This window comes from Miscanthus floridulus, unplaced genomic scaffold (assembly GCF_019320115.1).
Source record: "Miscanthus floridulus cultivar M001 unplaced genomic scaffold, ASM1932011v1 os_1265_2_3, whole genome shotgun sequence".
NCBI lineage: Eukaryota > Viridiplantae > Streptophyta > Magnoliopsida > Poales > Poaceae > Miscanthus > Miscanthus floridulus.
Genome location: NW_027097621.1, coordinates 42336 through 58746, shown reverse-complemented (window position 1 = coordinate 58746; position 16411 = coordinate 42336). Strand labels below are relative to the sequence as shown.

General features: G+C 46.4%; 3 protein-coding genes across 16 annotated transcripts; 1 reads left to right on the top strand and 2 right to left on the bottom strand.

Annotated features, from left to right (window-relative positions):
* Positions 1-1054: 1054 nt before the first annotated feature.
* LOC136533859 (uncharacterized) lies at positions 1055-1503 on the bottom strand. The gene has a single exon (XM_066526381.1). The coding sequence runs from the start codon at positions 1414-1416 to the stop codon at positions 1186-1188; it is 231 nt and encodes a 76-aa protein (XP_066382478.1). The 5' UTR covers positions 1417-1503; the 3' UTR covers positions 1055-1185.
* Positions 1504-3181: 1678 nt separating this feature from the next.
* LOC136533863 (uncharacterized) lies at positions 3182-9338 on the bottom strand. Of its 14 annotated transcripts, none has more exons than XM_066526390.1 (10): positions 8849-9338; positions 8136-8259; positions 7656-7748; positions 7429-7583; positions 7228-7359; positions 7048-7150; positions 6873-6964; positions 4939-5018; positions 3614-4251; positions 3182-3513 (listed from the first exon to the last, which is right to left on the bottom strand). In XM_066526390.1, the coding sequence occupies exons 2-6, from the start codon at positions 8188-8190 to the stop codon at positions 7064-7066; spliced, it is 522 nt and encodes a 173-aa protein (XP_066382487.1). In that variant the 5' UTR covers positions 8191-8259; positions 8849-9338; the 3' UTR covers positions 3182-3513; positions 3614-4251; positions 4939-5018; positions 6873-6964; positions 7048-7063. The 14 variants fall into 14 exon arrangements, with proteins under 14 accessions (XP_066382487.1, XP_066382489.1, XP_066382492.1 ...); XM_066526392.1 differs by having other exon boundaries at positions 3614-4180; XM_066526395.1 differs by having other exon boundaries at positions 3614-3734.
* Positions 9339-12332: 2994 nt separating this feature from the next.
* Positions 12333-15897, top strand: LOC136533861 (probable protein phosphatase 2C 33). Its single transcript, XM_066526382.1, has 7 exons — positions 12333-12815; positions 12933-13104; positions 13184-13401; positions 13499-13606; positions 13719-13844; positions 13943-14175; positions 15169-15897. Exons 1-7 carry the CDS (start codon positions 12606-12608, stop codon positions 15389-15391), a joined length of 1290 nt encoding a protein of 429 aa, XP_066382479.1. The 5' UTR covers positions 12333-12605; the 3' UTR covers positions 15392-15897.
* Positions 15898-16411: the final 514 nt, after the last annotated feature.

The following is a 16411-nucleotide window of genomic DNA, read 5'->3' as shown; positions in this document are numbered from 1 at the left end:
ATTTGGTTGTTCCATGAATTGTAGGCCACGGATTTGAGGTGATATGCTATGCTCAATTTCCTTTACCATCAATCACCTCTAATTTGTTATTCTCTAATTCAGGTCTTACTATTCAAGGTTTACTCCATAGTGTCTGCTCATGTAACAATTAGATCGTTGCTGGTTCGTGAAGAAGTACTGCTGGCTGGTTTGTGTGAGAGAAAAATACTGTTCCGGCTGAAAATTTACGATCGTTTATGACAAGCCACAGCCAAACGAACAGGCTGTATCTCAATGGTACCCCTTTTGCTATGCTAACACTGTTCTGCTGAAACAGCTTTGTATTATGCTAAGACTATCCTACGAAGGGCTCAAATAGTCATATGATGTGCTATAATTCCGGCTTGCTTCGCACGGGGGCACCTGCTAGTTGATCTTAATCGTCAGGTGACCGAAATTGATGGCCTGACCTGCGGGGTCTGGCAGGCAACCTTGTATGGCGATAGAACCAAACAGGCACTTAGGGCTAAGATCGATGCGTTGACAAGTAGTTGGCAAAACACTCCTAAAATGTTGTAGTGGTGTGCAGCTATACGTACATCATACATACACTGATCGATTCAGCGAGCCGGGCGAAACGCCGCACAGAACAACCCTTGTCCGGCCGATACATAAAGATTGGCTCCTCGGATCGATCGACGTAGGCAGCAGCCAACAGATATCATTTCCACATGCTAGTAGTAACAGTGAACAACAATCACTCCTTGCCTAGGTCATGCAAATTAAAAGCTTGCATTATTATAGTACAGTATGTAGTAATTTTAGTATAGCTCCCTCGTACGAGCGTCGTACGTACGCGAAGCAAAGGAAAGCATCTGTAGCTTGCTCACCTTGTACGCACCCGCACCCATCACCAAACACCAATCACCATGCATGAGGACACAAGCAAGCAAAAGCAAAGCATAATCCTGCCAGCCAGCGCGCCACCGCCATGCACATGCACATGCACATGCACATGAACATAGGAGTACATCTAATCTGTTACCCATAATAAGATGATAATAATAAAGGGAAATGGTCCACAGGAGTACAGCAGCTAGATAGATAGATACTCAAGCTAAGGCAGACGGCAAAGCCAGAAGAAGAAAACACAAGCAAGGCAGAATGTAATGAGGCGGAACAAGGAAGGAACAACTAGCTCAGGGCTCAGCGCTCGCACTTGGCCTTCATCCAGCGGAGGCCCCTACGGATGCAGGCCTTCACCTTCCCCTCCACCGCGTACGCCTTGTACCCGGCCACCCGCCTCCGCCGCTTCATCTCCGCCGGGTCGCCGCCCAGACCCAGCACGCTCCACGCAGCCAACCACCTCCCCGCCGGCTTCACCTTCCGCTGCTGCTCCTCGCCGGCGCCGTAGCAGGGCCGGTACGACGGCGCCATTTCAGCTGGTTTCTGATCTGAGATAATGGCGGGCTGTGTGTGGGCTCTGGCCGGATGGATTGGATGCTCAGCGTCAGCGGAAATTGAGAGCAGCCAGGCCAGAAATGAAGACGAGCCTGGTAAATAGCTATAGATGGCCTGCCTGCCTCAGCCTGACGCAGTGACCACGACGTGTGATGTGAGGAATAAATGAGCTCAGGGGACTCAGGGATTCTTGCCGCCCCGCCAGCTTGGTTCATCTGCAACGCCATCCTCCCTCCATCCATGATGACCCCTCACTACGTCTTGACCGCCGCCTCAGCCGTCCGATCAAAGACCGACCGTTGGGAGATTCCATTTCCAATTTTCCATTCGCGTTTTTTTTTTTGGGGGGGGGGGGGGGGGGGGGGGGGGGCAACAAAAGGCTCCACTTCTCACGCTCGCTAGTAGGAGGAGTAGAACGGCTAGAGGTTGGACGCGGGCCGCTCGGTGCGTCGACTGAAGGAACTGGGCGCTGCTACTGCCGTTGGCACTTGGCAGCCCAGCCCAGGCGGCCAGGCCTTGTTGGATCGGGCTGTACGAGCGCGATCACCTCTGCTCCACCGAACGGCCTGTCAACCGACGGCCACGCGCGCCGCAACGAGATGGATACGATATGGCGAGACGAGACGCGGCCTAATTTAGGCCTCGTTTAGATCCAGCAGCTAAAGGTTTGGACGTCAGATGCTATAGATGTTATATGAGAGTGTCCGATATTAATAAAAAATAAATTACAAAAATCCGTCGAGACGAATTTATTAAACCTAATTAATTCTGTAGCATTTTATTGTCAGATTATGGATTAATTAGGCTTAAAAGATTCGTCTCATAAATTAGTTGCAAACTATGCAATTAGTTATTTTTTAGTCTATATTTAATACTCCATGCATGTGTCCAATGTTCAAACATTTGATGTGACAAGGTATAAAGTTTTAGATAGAAACTAAACAAGGGCTTATTTTGGAAGCAGAGGAAGATTTGCTTGCTTGCTTGTAGAGTACTGTACGTACGTAGTACAGTAGGAAGCAAGCCTGAAGCTTCCTCTGCGTTGGTTGGTTGGTTCCTTCATTCCCATGCGAGCGCGAGCTCCCAATCATAGCAAGCTTATGGTGGATGCCCTGGAGTAAGTTGATATCGCGTGGCACCTGTTATCACATTACATTACATTACATTACAGTATCTGTTTGTTGGTTGGTATCGCAGGCAGGCAGGCAGATAACATAACATGATTACCTCGAATTCAGTTGGATACGGTGCTCAGCTCGGATCGCAGGATTACATCGAGGCTGATAATCCCGTTCCCGTCAGCGTCTCCTCACCACCACCTAATTGACGCGTTCCATCCAACTAACCTACTAACCTTCAACATTACACGAACAAAGCTGTCTGTGCCATTATTCCGGCTTCCTTCCTCTCAACTCTCAAGTCTGAATTGGCACTAGTCCCTTCCCTTCCCTTCCAGTTCCAGCTGGGGGTGCCCATTGCATGCCCAACAGAGAAATTTGCACAGTTTCCAGCCTGCCTCCAACTTTGATTTCTCTACAGTTTTTTGCTATGCTGTCATCACACTCCCGTCTAGTATCACCGGTCAGTGTCAGTAAGTGTAGCAACAGCTGTTACGAATGCTTTCTTAGGTTTCCAAGAACCAAGTTCAATGGTTTCTATTCTTTTTCAAAACGAATGTATACACACGCACTTTCAGTTACTAAAATGTATTTTTTTATAAGTCGCACGAGGGGGAGAGGATCCCCCATCTGGAATTATATTGATTGATTGGCCCCAAAGGCCTAATGTTTGAAAAACATAGTCTCAATAGGTTACTAACATGTATTGTATTGTATTCAGGCAGGGATCACACTACCTACCTGGAAATGAACAACAATGCAGGTACATATATATACTACTCTCTCTCTCTCTCTCCCCCCCCTAAGTTATCAGACGTCCTACGATTTGGAATGGAGGAGAGAGTATAGTAAACAAAATGCTCTAATAAGGGTTTGATTGTGCGGTTCTGCGTGCGGCGAAGAGAAAGGCCTGAAGAAGCTTCATGCATTCATTCATATATTTCCATTTCCATGCCTGCAAATAGCAACAGCATACATAGGCCCAATCATATATAATAACTAGCAGGAAGGCCCGCGGGAAGCATCACAATATGCAATTTTTTCATTATAAGTACCTGAGGTGTCATAACGGTTGGGCTGTTGTTATAAACAATATTGAACACTTGCAATCAAGGACGATGTAGATGAGAACCAGTCATTGAGATCTCTCCAAATCTCAATATAACATGTTCCTTACTTTTCGAATTGAAAACATGACACATATCAGTATAACAAGTTTTATAAGAATATAATCATAAGGTTTCCAGAAACATACAATTCAATGACAAGCTTATAAACCTCTTCAAGTATTTCATCCTTAAGCCACACGCGTGCTTTAATAGACAAGTTAGGAAGTGGTCGTTGCCTCGCGCAAGCTGATGGTACCATTTCTGAGGAAACTGGCTTCTGCCTCTTCCTCCTATTACAATATATATTAGCATTTTGGCTAGTCCGCTCTTCTTTACCAGCATTCTTTAACTTGTTGCCTCTAGCCTCGGCATTTTCTCCACAGGCAGCCTTCTTATAGTCATCCAGAACATTCACTGATAAGCTTCCTGCAGCCCTCTCCATGCCTCGAGTTTGGGTGTCTTCCTGCTTGTGGTCATCACCCGGAGTCTTTATATCCTGAGCTTACTTATTGCCTACGATTCCCTCCATGAATGCAGATACAGACAAAGGGTTGTCACTCATTCCGAACAACGCATCATCTTCCCTTTCCTCGTGAAGAGTAGTGTTGAAAACAGCATTGTTATATGAGAAACTATTTTTTAAGCACTCAACATCACCATCATTATATTCAGTTATAACGGTATCTCTTTTGTTAAGACAGTGGCAGAGAAGGTCTATGAAATTTTCTATGCGACATTTTTCACCATATCCTGCAATTTTAATTCATAATTAATTCTATGGGATTTCCAAGTAGGAATATAACTGTTATAATTGTTGAATTGCCTTGTTAATTCCACATATCTGCTCTGTGTTATCAAATTCTTTGATATACAGTAACACATAAAAACCACAATCATAGCTGAAAAAAAGCAACCACAAAAGTGAGGAAGCAGCAGAAGCAACAAAGAATATTTTGGTAAAGCTGAAGAATACGTGTTTTCTTGTGGCTGAACCTGTAGTACTTCGGCGCTGTAATCAGATCCAGCAGTTGATTGTTGCAACTGCTTTTTCAGTGTCGATATAATACTAGAAATCACTGACACTCGGTACTCGCTAGGCAATGAATCAAAAATATAAATGGTGCTCTTGATGCGTGAGACCACGATCAACAACCAATGTTTCAAATGAACGATAGAGATAAATATCTACGGGGCAAATATCCCATTATAAAACTCAGCAATATAAAAAAACTATATAACAAAAAGAAAATAGAAGAAAATCAGTAACATACCAAATTAGCTTGCTTTGGATTCTGTGGTCCAAGCTCCATAGCTAACGTACTGTTCCAAGCTTCGGGTCTAACAATTCATACTAGAAGAAAATTAAAGAGATGTAAATCATGGATAAGGAAAAAAACAAAATAATAAAAGTACTTACAACTACCTTTTAAGATAAAATAACTTTATCCTTCCACTCTCGGTTCCACAATTTACATTGTAAGTACATTATGGATGAGTGCATATATCCGCGTGGCTTGAAGTATTCTACATAAACTGATTCTAGCACTTCATGACGCAATATATTCAGTTTTATTGTCTTTAGTTCTTTCTACAATATGCTCTTGGTAGAGAGTAAGAACATACCTGAAGAGTTCAAGAGAGGTTAATAAAAATATCTGTCGAGGACCTAATACTGGGGTACCCTAGAAGGTGGAACCAATAACCACCGAACGTTAAAAACTTCTGGACGCATAAGAGCGTCGTTTCATCCCTTGTTCGAATGACAGGAGTTTGGTTCTGCCTCGCCCGACGCCTTTTGAGATAGCTCTGCCTCGCCCGAGGGCTCAGGGTTAGTCTCCGTCTCGCCCGACGCCTTTGGGGCGGGCTCGGTCTCGCCCGACACCTTTGGGGCGGGCTCGGTCTCGCCCGAGGGCCGAGGGATAGACTCCGTCTCGCCCGACGCCTTTGAGGTGGCTCTGCCTCGCCCGAGGGCTCAGGGCTAATCTCCGTCTCGCCCGACGCCTTTAGGGCGGGCTCGGTCTCGCCCGAGGGCTGAGGGATAGATTCCGCCTCGCCCGACCCCGGAGGGGCAGGGTCGGTCTCGCCCAAGAGATAGGGATTGGTCTCCGTTTCGCCCGACGGCAAGGAACAAGCCTCACCCTGCTCCATATCTAAAGACTGGATTCATCTTACCTGACAACTTCTCTCCGTTCCCTCAAGATGATAGGTACAGGGCAAGACAAGACGTTCGGGTCAACCATGGCTCCAAGGATCATACCCTGCGTCATGGCAGGAAAAGTACTGCTAGGGGATGACGCGACAGGTGCTTTAGACCCTTCCGGGCGCCGCAGAGCCCGAAAGGTTGTACAGGTGCGTGCTCCTCGCCCTGTAGAGTTGTAGGCGCCGCCTTCAGCCCTGGGACACGGAACCCGACGAAGATATACGACAACCGCTACGCTCCAGAAAAGGATTTGCTATCTCCACGAACGACGGATATTCCGTCACCATGCTATGGGCCCGAGAGAGCGGCGCCCGCTTCCCAACCCCTCAGGTCTGCCGAGTCAGAAGGCCTTGACCACGGCGTTACTCCGGACCCCGACCCCTCGTCCCTCCGACGAAGACTCACAGGAACCAGAAGGCGTGCGGAGCAAGGCTGAGAGAGGCTAATAAGTCAAAACCACTGTACTATAGCCCATACCCTGCGCAGGGCAGCATTCTGTAATCAACCTGACATTCTACAGAGACATCGACAGTATTGTAGGCACTTATCTTCCTTCACACTCATCAGAATGAAGAACCAGGCCGGGTAGACGTGAGCCACAAGATTAGGTAAAGCCCTCGTCCTTGTAAAGCCAGCCCCTTCATTTATAAAAGGGGATACGCTTCTCCCATCAAGGGGACGGACTTTTGACCAAACAAGACAACACACACATAGTCAAGCTGCTACGAAGCTCTTGACCTCCTTTCAACCCTTCCGTCAGAGACTTGGGACCAGTCCCTCTATCGATCGTTTATACCCCTACTACAAACCGTTCACGGTGCTAATAACACGAGCAGCAACAAACTGGACGTAGGGACATTCGGCCCGAACCAGTATAAATTTTGTGTCCTTTAGCGCACCATCCGAGCCTAACGCGCATTACTATAAATTTACTTGCCGGTGCTTGTACGAAACACTGACACTATCCATAGAGTTAGAAAACCGCAGAGACCACCTCTTCTTTACCTGTCTTCACCAGCATGCAGAGGAAACTGATCATGTTGAAGCTGATCTCCATCATGATCCATCTCATACTAGAGCTCTACGCCCTCTATTATCTTTATCATACAAATATAGAGGGAATTAAAACATTGCACAAACTCTCGCTGGTCTTAAAATGAAAAGGGGCATGCCAACTTACATAGGGCCGTCCATCCTCATCCATCAGATCCATCTCTTTCTCTGACTCTTGGGCGAGTATCATTTATCTGTTTACATAGCAAGTATCTTTCCAAACACTTAAACTGAAATGGGACAAGGATTAATACCAATGCTTAAACTCAAATGTTACAAAGTTCATATTACAATTGATCTTACTTACATCGAATTTGTCATACTCCATGTCACCTAGCACTTGCTTAATCTTGGCATGGCTATATTGACATGTTCTTGGGATATCAAGGGGATTACGATCAAGATTTTTAGCCTTCTTGATGAAGTCCAAAAAAAGAATCTATGCATAATTCTACAGTTAGATAATTGGCTCTCTACACAAAACGAGAAGAGAAACTAAGATACTTACTAGGAGCAAATAAACACAACCCGTGACAGTCCGAGTCTTAGGAGCACTCTTGGAAGCTTCCTTCCAATCATTAATACTTGTCTTCAGTTTTTCATATAAAACTGTGCACCAGTCCACATCCTTCAACTTATCAAGATCTGTAACAGCATCTATAACTGTGCTGGGTAAGCAATCTGATAGAGTGTTTGAAATAGCAGGTTGTTCTCACAGCTAGTGGATGAAGAGACCTATTAAACTCTGCATGTTTCTTTGATGGAACAGTAAACATATTTCCGTTCGAATCATTTTCATCTCTGATATGGCCTCCAACAGCGCAGACCCTGTACATAGTGCATGCAAATGACATTTGCATATCAATACTAAGAGTACTATAGAAGGTAGCATCAAACTCTTTGAATGAAACCTGTACTGCCTTATTAGAACTGATGCAAAAAAAATTCAAACTCTGCCTCCCTGTAACCTATTTAGGGGAATAGGGTGCATGGCGACATTAGATCATGTGAAATTGGTTGCAAAGGAAGATAGAACTGGTTTACGTCTAGGTGTTGAGCAGGGATTGAAAAGTATTCAGAGGGAACAAAATCAGTAGGAAAATATCTATATGGCAGGTCAGAGGCTTCCCTTTTTTGTGTCCTATCTAGAAACTATAACTGGTAAATGTAGAGGACTAAGGGTTAACTGACAGAAGTAAAGTGCTGACTACTCACCAGCTGGTTTCACAGTTGATGCCATCTCTGTTGAATATGAAGATCTGTTGAGCATGGACAGCTAAGGATTGAGGTTGTAGTGTGAGGGGGAGGAGACATAGGCACCGACCGAGACTCAGCAGTCCTGCTCATTTAGAAGAATATGATAGAATTAATTAACAGGAACATGTATATTAGAGGAAATTTTGTTCTTGAAGAGACAAGAGAGACCTATGAAGTGTGCTATACCAAGCACATGAGAAGACAGATTTCATGACAAATTTTGAACTGCCTAAAAGGCTCGAAGGAAGATCCACATTTCTGGCAGGAACTCATTATATAATATATAATGTAACACTAACAAATCTTACAATTTTTTAATCATACGTTATTTGTACCAAGACCCCAAGAGTCTTTTTTCATTAGACAAATTGGAAACATAATGTCATACTATGTTCTTTCCTTCTTGTGGAAAATGTGGAGCTCTTCGTAGTGAAGATGTAACCTAGAATATCGAAGACATACGAATCAAAGTAATGACGGAAGTAGGAAAAATATGCAAGGATTAATTGCACACTGACACACTGAAAGTTTGGTTGTGCAGGTGACGGCTGTATAGGCAGCATCTTTTTCTCCGTTCATTTTTTTTGTTTGGTTTGGCATTCCATCGAGCGATGGAAAGGCAGAAGACAGAAAGGTGAAAGAGGAAAGAGAACAGGGATTCAAGGCCTTACCGTGTATGGGGAGGAGGAAGAACGCGGAGCAGGGCTGCCCGTCCTGCTGGCGCGGCCGTGAAGCCGGTGGAGAAGGACGGCGGCGGCGGCGGACACCTGTTGTCTGAGGTTTCCGGCAGTTACATCCCGCCGTCTATGGCCGCGACGACGAAGCGGAGACGGCAGCGGAAGGATCCGGACGGGCAGGTGTCCGCGGCTGTCGGTGGTGGCGCGGGCGTCAGCAGCCGGCGGCGTCCGCCGATGGAGGCGGAGGTCGCGGTGAGGGGAAGGAGCCGGCGATGGGGACGGCCGGCGCGGCATCGCAGCGGGGACGACCGGAGCAACGGCGACGCTGGCAGGGGTGGCGAGCGGCGCGGAGGGCACGCAAGCCGCGGGACAGCGAGCGGCGGAGGGCACCGGGGCGTGAGCGTCGCAGCGGCGAAGAAGGTTCGCGAGGCGGAAGTCCTGTTGACCGTACGTGAGGTGTGGAAGTACGAGTAAAGATGGCAACGGGAACCGATCCACCATTCCCCATGGGGAATTCCCCTATTAGGGACAGGGATGGGGAGATTTTATTCTCCATGGGAAAGAAAACTTGAGGAAATCTATCTTCGTCGGGTTTGGTGGGTACGAAGATGGTTCTCCACCCCCCATACCCGATCTCCGCATCCTCGCCCCGTTAAGGAGTATACTCCGTATGCGAGCTGTAAAGTTTAGCCCAAATCGGCCCAAGTCTATCAAACACATGGAGTATATAACCAAATTCATAACCCTAGTTCGTAGTATCCCCACTCGGCCACCCCTCCCACAGCTGCCGCATTCATGCATCCACGCCAGGCGCGGACACGAATCCTCACCGCCGGTCGTCGCCAGCTACTATGCGCGACTCATGCGACCGTTGTGCCTAGTGCCGCGGTGCTGCAGCGCCTCTTGCGGTACTGTCGAGACGCGATGCCCAGCTTGCGCAAGCTCACCTCGTCCATCCCGCATCTAGCCTCACCCCCTAAGTCACAGTCGCCATCACCATGCATGCCATGAAGAGCAGAAGAGGACATGCGCCACCGGTCGGCATGACTGCATGCACTCGGTCTCTGCCCAGGGACGCTGCCCAATCATTCTCTGGTTTCTTTCCTCGGTCTGAATACTCAAGTTCTCTTTACTTTCTCTCTGCTCGCTCTGCAGGAAAGCAACGTCAATGTGTTGAAGTTGAACCATTATTGATTTGTCATTTGTGAGATCTAGGGAGTTGTGAGGTGGGATCTATTAAAGGGACTTGTAATTTGTAAAGTATTTTACGATCTCGTTTGATTGCAAGATGAGTTTTTCCTAGTATTTTTCAGTTTTGGATTGTTGATTTAGTAGATTGTTTTCGGATCTCATTGCGGGGACGGGGATCCCCATTGGGTATGAATTCCCCACGGGGACGGGAATGGGGAGAAAATGTCCCCCGCGAGTCTTCACGGGGACAAGGATGGGGAAATCTGGACCCCACGGGGATGGGGATGGGTAGGCAGAACCCGACGGAGAATTCCCCGTTGCCATCTTTAAGTATGAGGTGGAGGTGATGTTCTGCGGGCCATTGATTGGAAATCTAATGGGCAGGGAGAAGGGGCGACGTGGCCGCTTGTGGGTTAAAAAAAGAGAGTATAGGAATAAGGGTAAGGTAAAGATACTCTGTCTATCAGTATTAGGAGCAGTCTAGTTTAGTGATGATATATATATATATATTCGTTTCAGTTAGAGTTTATTAGTCAGTTAGTAGTATTTTTCTCTCACAATAAATCAGAGTTTATCAGCCCAGAAACCCACACTAACCAACAACAGCCACCTACCTGTTATGAGGAGTTCGTTGGTGTCACCGGCAGGCAGATAAAACGATTATATACGATCGTGAATTATTATTGTTGACTGGTTTGGTGTGAGAAAAAAATACTATTCTAGCTAGAAATTTATGATCGTTTACAATCAAGCGAACAGACTGAACATAAACATACTCGATCGGATAGCCTCCACGAATTGTACGTTTTGGATGCTCAACCTGAACCGCATGCATTGCTCGCTCATCATCAAGTTGATTGATGACAGGCTAGCCAACTGGTGTCACCCTATGTAGGATTCATTCAAGGACGCGTCCATTATCCTGCTCTGTTCACCTAATTCACGCGTCCCGCTTCTTAATTAATCTTTCCTTTCCTTCCTTCGCTAACCGTCTCTTAATTTATTCATTCATTTTATAAACAAAACAACCAAAAAGAAAAGAAAAAGAAAGCTGTCTGTCTGCGATTCTGATGGCTTTCTCCCTCGGATCCGATGAATGAATGATGAATTGGCACGCTTTTGAGGTGGTGATTTCACCTATCTTTTGTGTCCTATTTACTAGGAATTGTTTGCAAATGGCTTCACCTAGTGAGCCAGAGGAGGCGAAGAAACCATATTTACGAGACTTTACTTTTGTAGTAGAAAAAAAAAACAATTCGTCCCTTTTAGAGCTTCTCTTGTGAAGATTATTCTTCTAAGTTGGTGTTTGACAGGATTTCATTGAAGCGGAGCCAACACTCGTTAAGAAAATAGGGCCTCAGTTCTTGTATGAAATTATCACACGACTAGTTTGAGGCTGCTAAGAATGAGTTATAACCATTAGCTAGCTAACAATAGCCAATTAAAACATGATTATGTTCACCACGTTACATAAGCCGTGATATAATAGTATTTTGCAAGCATCCAAATATAACAAATGTGACTACCTGCGTCGTTTCTTCTTGAAAAAAAAAGAGAGTGAGATGAGTGACAACTCTGCTCTCCTGTAGTACTACACTGTAAAGTGCAGACAGAGATGGCCTGCCACATCACTGTCACTACTAACTTTCAGCCTATTCGCTTGTTGGTTTCAGCCAGCCCAAACCAGCCAGCCAACAGTATTTTTCTCTTACAACAAACCAGCACCAGCCAGCCCAAACCAGCTCAAAAACCAACCAGCGAACAGGCCGTTTATTAACCAAACAGGTCTGGGCTCCGCTTTGCTTTGCGCTGCTCGGCTCAGTTAACTAGATTTGTTTACGTCCTTCGTCGAAACTTTACGCCGTATCGAATTGCTTGACACGTGCACAGAATATTAAATATAAATTAAAAAATAACTAATTGTATAAATTACGACTACTTTATTAGATAATTTTTTAAGCCTAATTAATCTATAATTTGACAATAAAATGCTAATGTAATATATGTGCTAATAACAGATTAATCAGGCTAATAAATTTGACCGGTAGTTTATTGATGAATTCTATAATTTATTTTTTTATTAATACCCAGCACTCCTATTGACCACCCCATATAACATTCGACATAACACTCAGTAAATTTATGGCCCGATCTAAACAAGGCTAACCCAGTATAGTACAGTAGAGTAATTTTTCTGTGAACACCCTCGTTGTTCCTCAAATCCCATTTGTTACCCTCACTCCCATCCCACAATGCGCCAGCTAATTATAAGCAAAGGAAGGGGACCTTGTCCTGCTCCATTGCCGTCTCTCGGTCTCTTCTGCTCCTCTCCTCTTCTCCCGGGAAGGGAACCCCGGCCGCTACCGAGAGCACACCAATCCCCTCTGATTTGCACCGCCAGCCGCGCAATCTCGGATCCCAGCCGTCCGCACCTCGCCGCGGCCTTCCTCCGCGCCACGAATGGTGGCCTCTGCCTATTGTCTTCTTCCAAGGACCTAACCCAACCCAAGGCGGTTGGTGCCAGCTAAAGTCTGAAGGCGACCACCGGGACCGGGCGGCGATGGCGACCGCCGCGAGGGAGAGGCGCCTGCCGCCGGCGCTGCCCCTGGCCACACTCATCGGCCGCGAGCTCCGCGCGGGGGGCTCCGAGCGCCCGGCCCTGCGCTACGGCCACGCCGGCTTCGCCAAGCGCGGCGAGGACTACTTCCTCGTCAAGCCCGACTGCCTCCGCGTCCCCGGGGACCCCGCATCCGCGTTCTCCGTCTTCGCCGTACGTACCGCCCTCACTCGCTCCTCCCTCTCCGCTGCTGCTCTCTATCATCCTCACTCTTGCTTCCTGCTGCGCCCTGATCCGACGCCTCTCCGCTGCTTGGATCTGGCGCGCCAGGTGTTCGACGGCCACAACGGCGTGTCGGCGGCGGTCTACAGCAAGGAGCATCTGCTCGAGCACGTCATGAGCGCGCTGCCGCCGGACATCGGCCGTGACGACTGGCTTCAGGCGCTGCCCCGCGCGCTTGTCGCCGGCTTTGTCAAGGCCGACATCGATTTCCAGCGCAAGGGTGAGTGCCACTGCCACCCCGATCACGTACAGTATCGTTTGCAGTCGAGATTGGAGCTCAACGTCACTACCTCTTTCAGGGGAGGTGTCTGGAACCACGGCGACACTTGTGGTCATCGATGGGTTCACGGTCACAGTGGCGTCGGTGGGGGACTCGCGCTGCATCCTGGACACGCAGGGCGGCGAGTTGCAGCTGCTAACCGTGGACCACCGCCTGGAGGAGAATGCAGAGGAGAGGGAGCGCGTCACGGCCAGCGGTGGCGAAGTAGGTCGGCTCAATCTCTTCGGTGGCCAGGAGGTAAACCAGTTCAGTTCGAGTGAATAACTAACTTGCTTATCCTCAATCAATTGCTTAAGAGCATGATGTATTGCTGCATGAATGTTGGGGAGTTTAGGTCGGTCCTCTCCGGTGCTGGCCTGGTGGCTTGTGCCTTTCGAGATCCATTGGGGACATGGATGTTGGGGAGTTCATTGTGCCCATTCCACATGTCAAGCAAGTCAAGGTTGATATAAATTACGAAATGCAGGGATCTGCAGTTCTGCACTTTAGTTTTTCTGTGGCGCATGTTATGCTGAGTTGTCAAAGTTGCTTCTTTGTGATTTTTGTAACTTCAGCTATCAAACACCGGAGGAAGGCTGATAATAGCATCAGATGGCATATGGGATGCGTTATCCAATGAAGCAGCTGCACAAGCATGCAGAGGATTGCCTGCAGAACTGGCAGCCAAGCTTGTTGTTAAGGTAATTCAGCATTTAGCTGAACTACTTTGAGGCCCTGAATGGTGCAGGTACAGTTGGCTCAGTTTCTAATTTCAATGTCCATTGCTATGTCCATGCAGCAAGCTCTGAAAACAAGCGGGCTAAAGGATGACACCACCTGTGTCGTAGTTGACATTATCCCATCCGATCATTTGACATCACCGCAATTGTCTCCAAAGAAAAATCAGAACAAGTTGAAGTCACTTTTTCGTAGAAAGTCGCATAGTTCAGTTGGAAAACTTGGGGGCAAGTCTGCCTCCATTGGTTCTGTGGAGGAGTTATTTGAAGAAGGGTCTGCAATGTTAGAAGAAAGGTATGCTTGCTGTTCCAATGCTCCACGCCTCCACTGCATTCGCCGTGTTAAATTTTTTTGGTCATAGACCAGTATCATTTTCTTTCGTGCTACTCACTGAGCTCGTTTTCATATGGGATTTTAATATAACATATGTAATGTGTGGCATGGTGAACCTTGTTAGTTTCTTAGCATATCTGGACAGCTGTTTTATTTCTAGGGGCTTTGCCTTTAAGCCTATTCCCATTACTGATTTACATTATCTTGTATACGTGCTGAGTGAAGCTTTCATTGACATGTCTTGTCAATTTTATTTGAGATTTCTGAGCTATTTTAGTGAAAAGAAGGTTAATCTAGACCTTTCAAATACAGCCAAGTTTTTTCTTTTAAAAAACTAGAGCACTGATGGTGTTTTACTTGTATTCTGCATAAACGACGAGAGTGATTAGCTGAACTTAGTGTGCTACCATGACCTGGGTATCAATCTTACAAGTTATCTTCCTTTCCTTTTTTTCGCTTTTCCTCTACATTTATACAAGATTAACAATGTAGATTCTTTGCTTTTTTGCATCAGCTTTACAATATATTATTGGCACAGGTATATATGTTATCAGACCTACATTTTGAACTATTGCCTCTAGTATGTAGATGTAACATTAAATGTTTCAGCTCGAAACCTGGGATGAACAAACTCTTGTTTAGGGAACTATTGTCTAGTTTGGTTAGGACTTAGGAATGCTTTTGGACTCCTGTTGCTAAAATATTGATGGTTCTCAAATGCTTACTTTGGATCGCTGCTCTGCTTTTTGTTGAGAAAGGCTAAACCATGGTCACAAAGTTCCTGGGTCTACAGGGTCGAGGAACGTGGTATCCTACTTGTGAGAGGTTTTTAGACCGTGGAATTGAAAATGACCCTGTGTACCTGGGTCGAGGGCCGCTAAACTGTAATGCCTCTGTGTTTGCTGGCTTCTACCATGCTATGGTGCCATTAACATCTAGGCCTTACTGTTGCAGGTTGGGTAGGAATTTGTCCTTGAAAGCAGCTTCACCACCTTTTCGCTGTGCAATCTGCCAAGTGGACCAAGAGCCATTCGAAGATTTGATGACAGATAATGGAGGTGGTTACTGCTCTTCCCCATACGCTCCATGGGGTGCTCCATATCTTTGTTTGGACTGTCGGAAGAAGAAAGATGCAATGGAAGGTAAAAGATCTAGCCGCTCTACAGCATGCAGGTGAAACAATCTAGACTGTTTAAGTCAAGCCTGCGGCCTGCCTGCTTCACAGAGGAAAGAAGCAATGAGAGGACAACAAGTTGCTGGATCCAAGTATAATTGTTTGCTGAAACTTACTGTATTGCCAGCCCGGTACAAAACATATTTGGCTGGTGAGCGCTAACTAGTCTGTTACCTGCATACAACCCATATGGAAAAGTTCAATGTTGTGGAAATAGCTCAAATAACTTGACGTACAACCCATATGGTAAAGTTTGATGTTGCGGAAATAGCTCAAATGACAGAGCTTGTAGTTTTGATGTACCCTGTAGTGTGCCTTGTGCAGGGAAAAATTGACCTGCCTATTGCTGCCTGTGATTTTTTTATTCTTCTATAAAATAGCTACTGAGGGTTCTCTTTGTATTAATCGTGGAACATATTTTTGGTGGGATTGAAGTAAGTACGAAACATGTACTTATGTGTAAAATACTCCTTGTGTAATGACATGTTATTGATGAATTGGCTTCCAGATATGCCTTTCTTGCATTTGGCTATTGAATAGTTGATTGGTCAGATTATTGATGCAGAGTATAATTGATTGGTCAGATTGGTGTTGTCTGCTGTGGTAAGCGGTGAAGTGCTGAATTTTTCTAGAGATTGCCTTTGCAATGTTCAGTCGGAATAGAACTGCTGAATTTTGGAAGAGATGGATGTATTGGTCCCTAGTACTCAAATGAACAGAACTGGTTATTATAAGGGTACAATGTCCTGAACAGGAGCAGCAGAGGCAATGAAATGTTGAGAGCAGCAGCTCAAAAGGCATCTTCTTCAGAGATCATCATATCACCATGGAACGGCACGGCTTGTTTACATCCAGAACGCCTGCGCCTCAAACATGTCATATTTGGACAGCTTGTACTCGCCCGCAGGCCGGCGAGCTGTGACGGTGAGCTCGCCGTCGTCGTCCGCATACTTGACGCGAAAGATGGTGAGGCGAAGCACGCATTTGTCTCCATCGCCGAGGCATCCTTTCCTGTCGACCCCC

Coding starts and splice junctions, on each gene's coding strand:
- LOC136533859 (XM_066526381.1), bottom strand. CDS start 1,416: ATGGCGCCGTCGTACCGGCCCTGCTACGGCGCCGGCGAGGAGCAGCAG.
- LOC136533863 (XM_066526385.1), bottom strand. CDS start 8,190: ATGCTCAACAGATCTTCATATTCAACAGAGATGGCATCAACTGTGAAA. Junction 7,584..7,655: donor AAACATGCAGAGTTTAATAG/GTCTCTTCATCC, acceptor TACCCAGCACAG/TTATAGATGCTGTTACAGAT. Junction 7,151..7,227: donor TGGAGTATGACAAATTCGAT/GTAAGTAAGATC, acceptor GTCCCATTTCAG/TTTAAGTGTTTGGAAAGATA.
- LOC136533861 (XM_066526382.1), top strand. CDS start 12,606: ATGGCGACCGCCGCGAGGGAGAGGCGCCTGCCGCCGGCGCTGCCCCTG. Junction 13,402..13,498: donor ATCTCTTCGGTGGCCAGGAG/GTAAACCAGTTC, acceptor TGGGGAGTTTAG/GTCGGTCCTCTCCGGTGCTG. Junction 13,845..13,942: donor CAGCCAAGCTTGTTGTTAAG/GTAATTCAGCAT, acceptor ATGTCCATGCAG/CAAGCTCTGAAAACAAGCGG.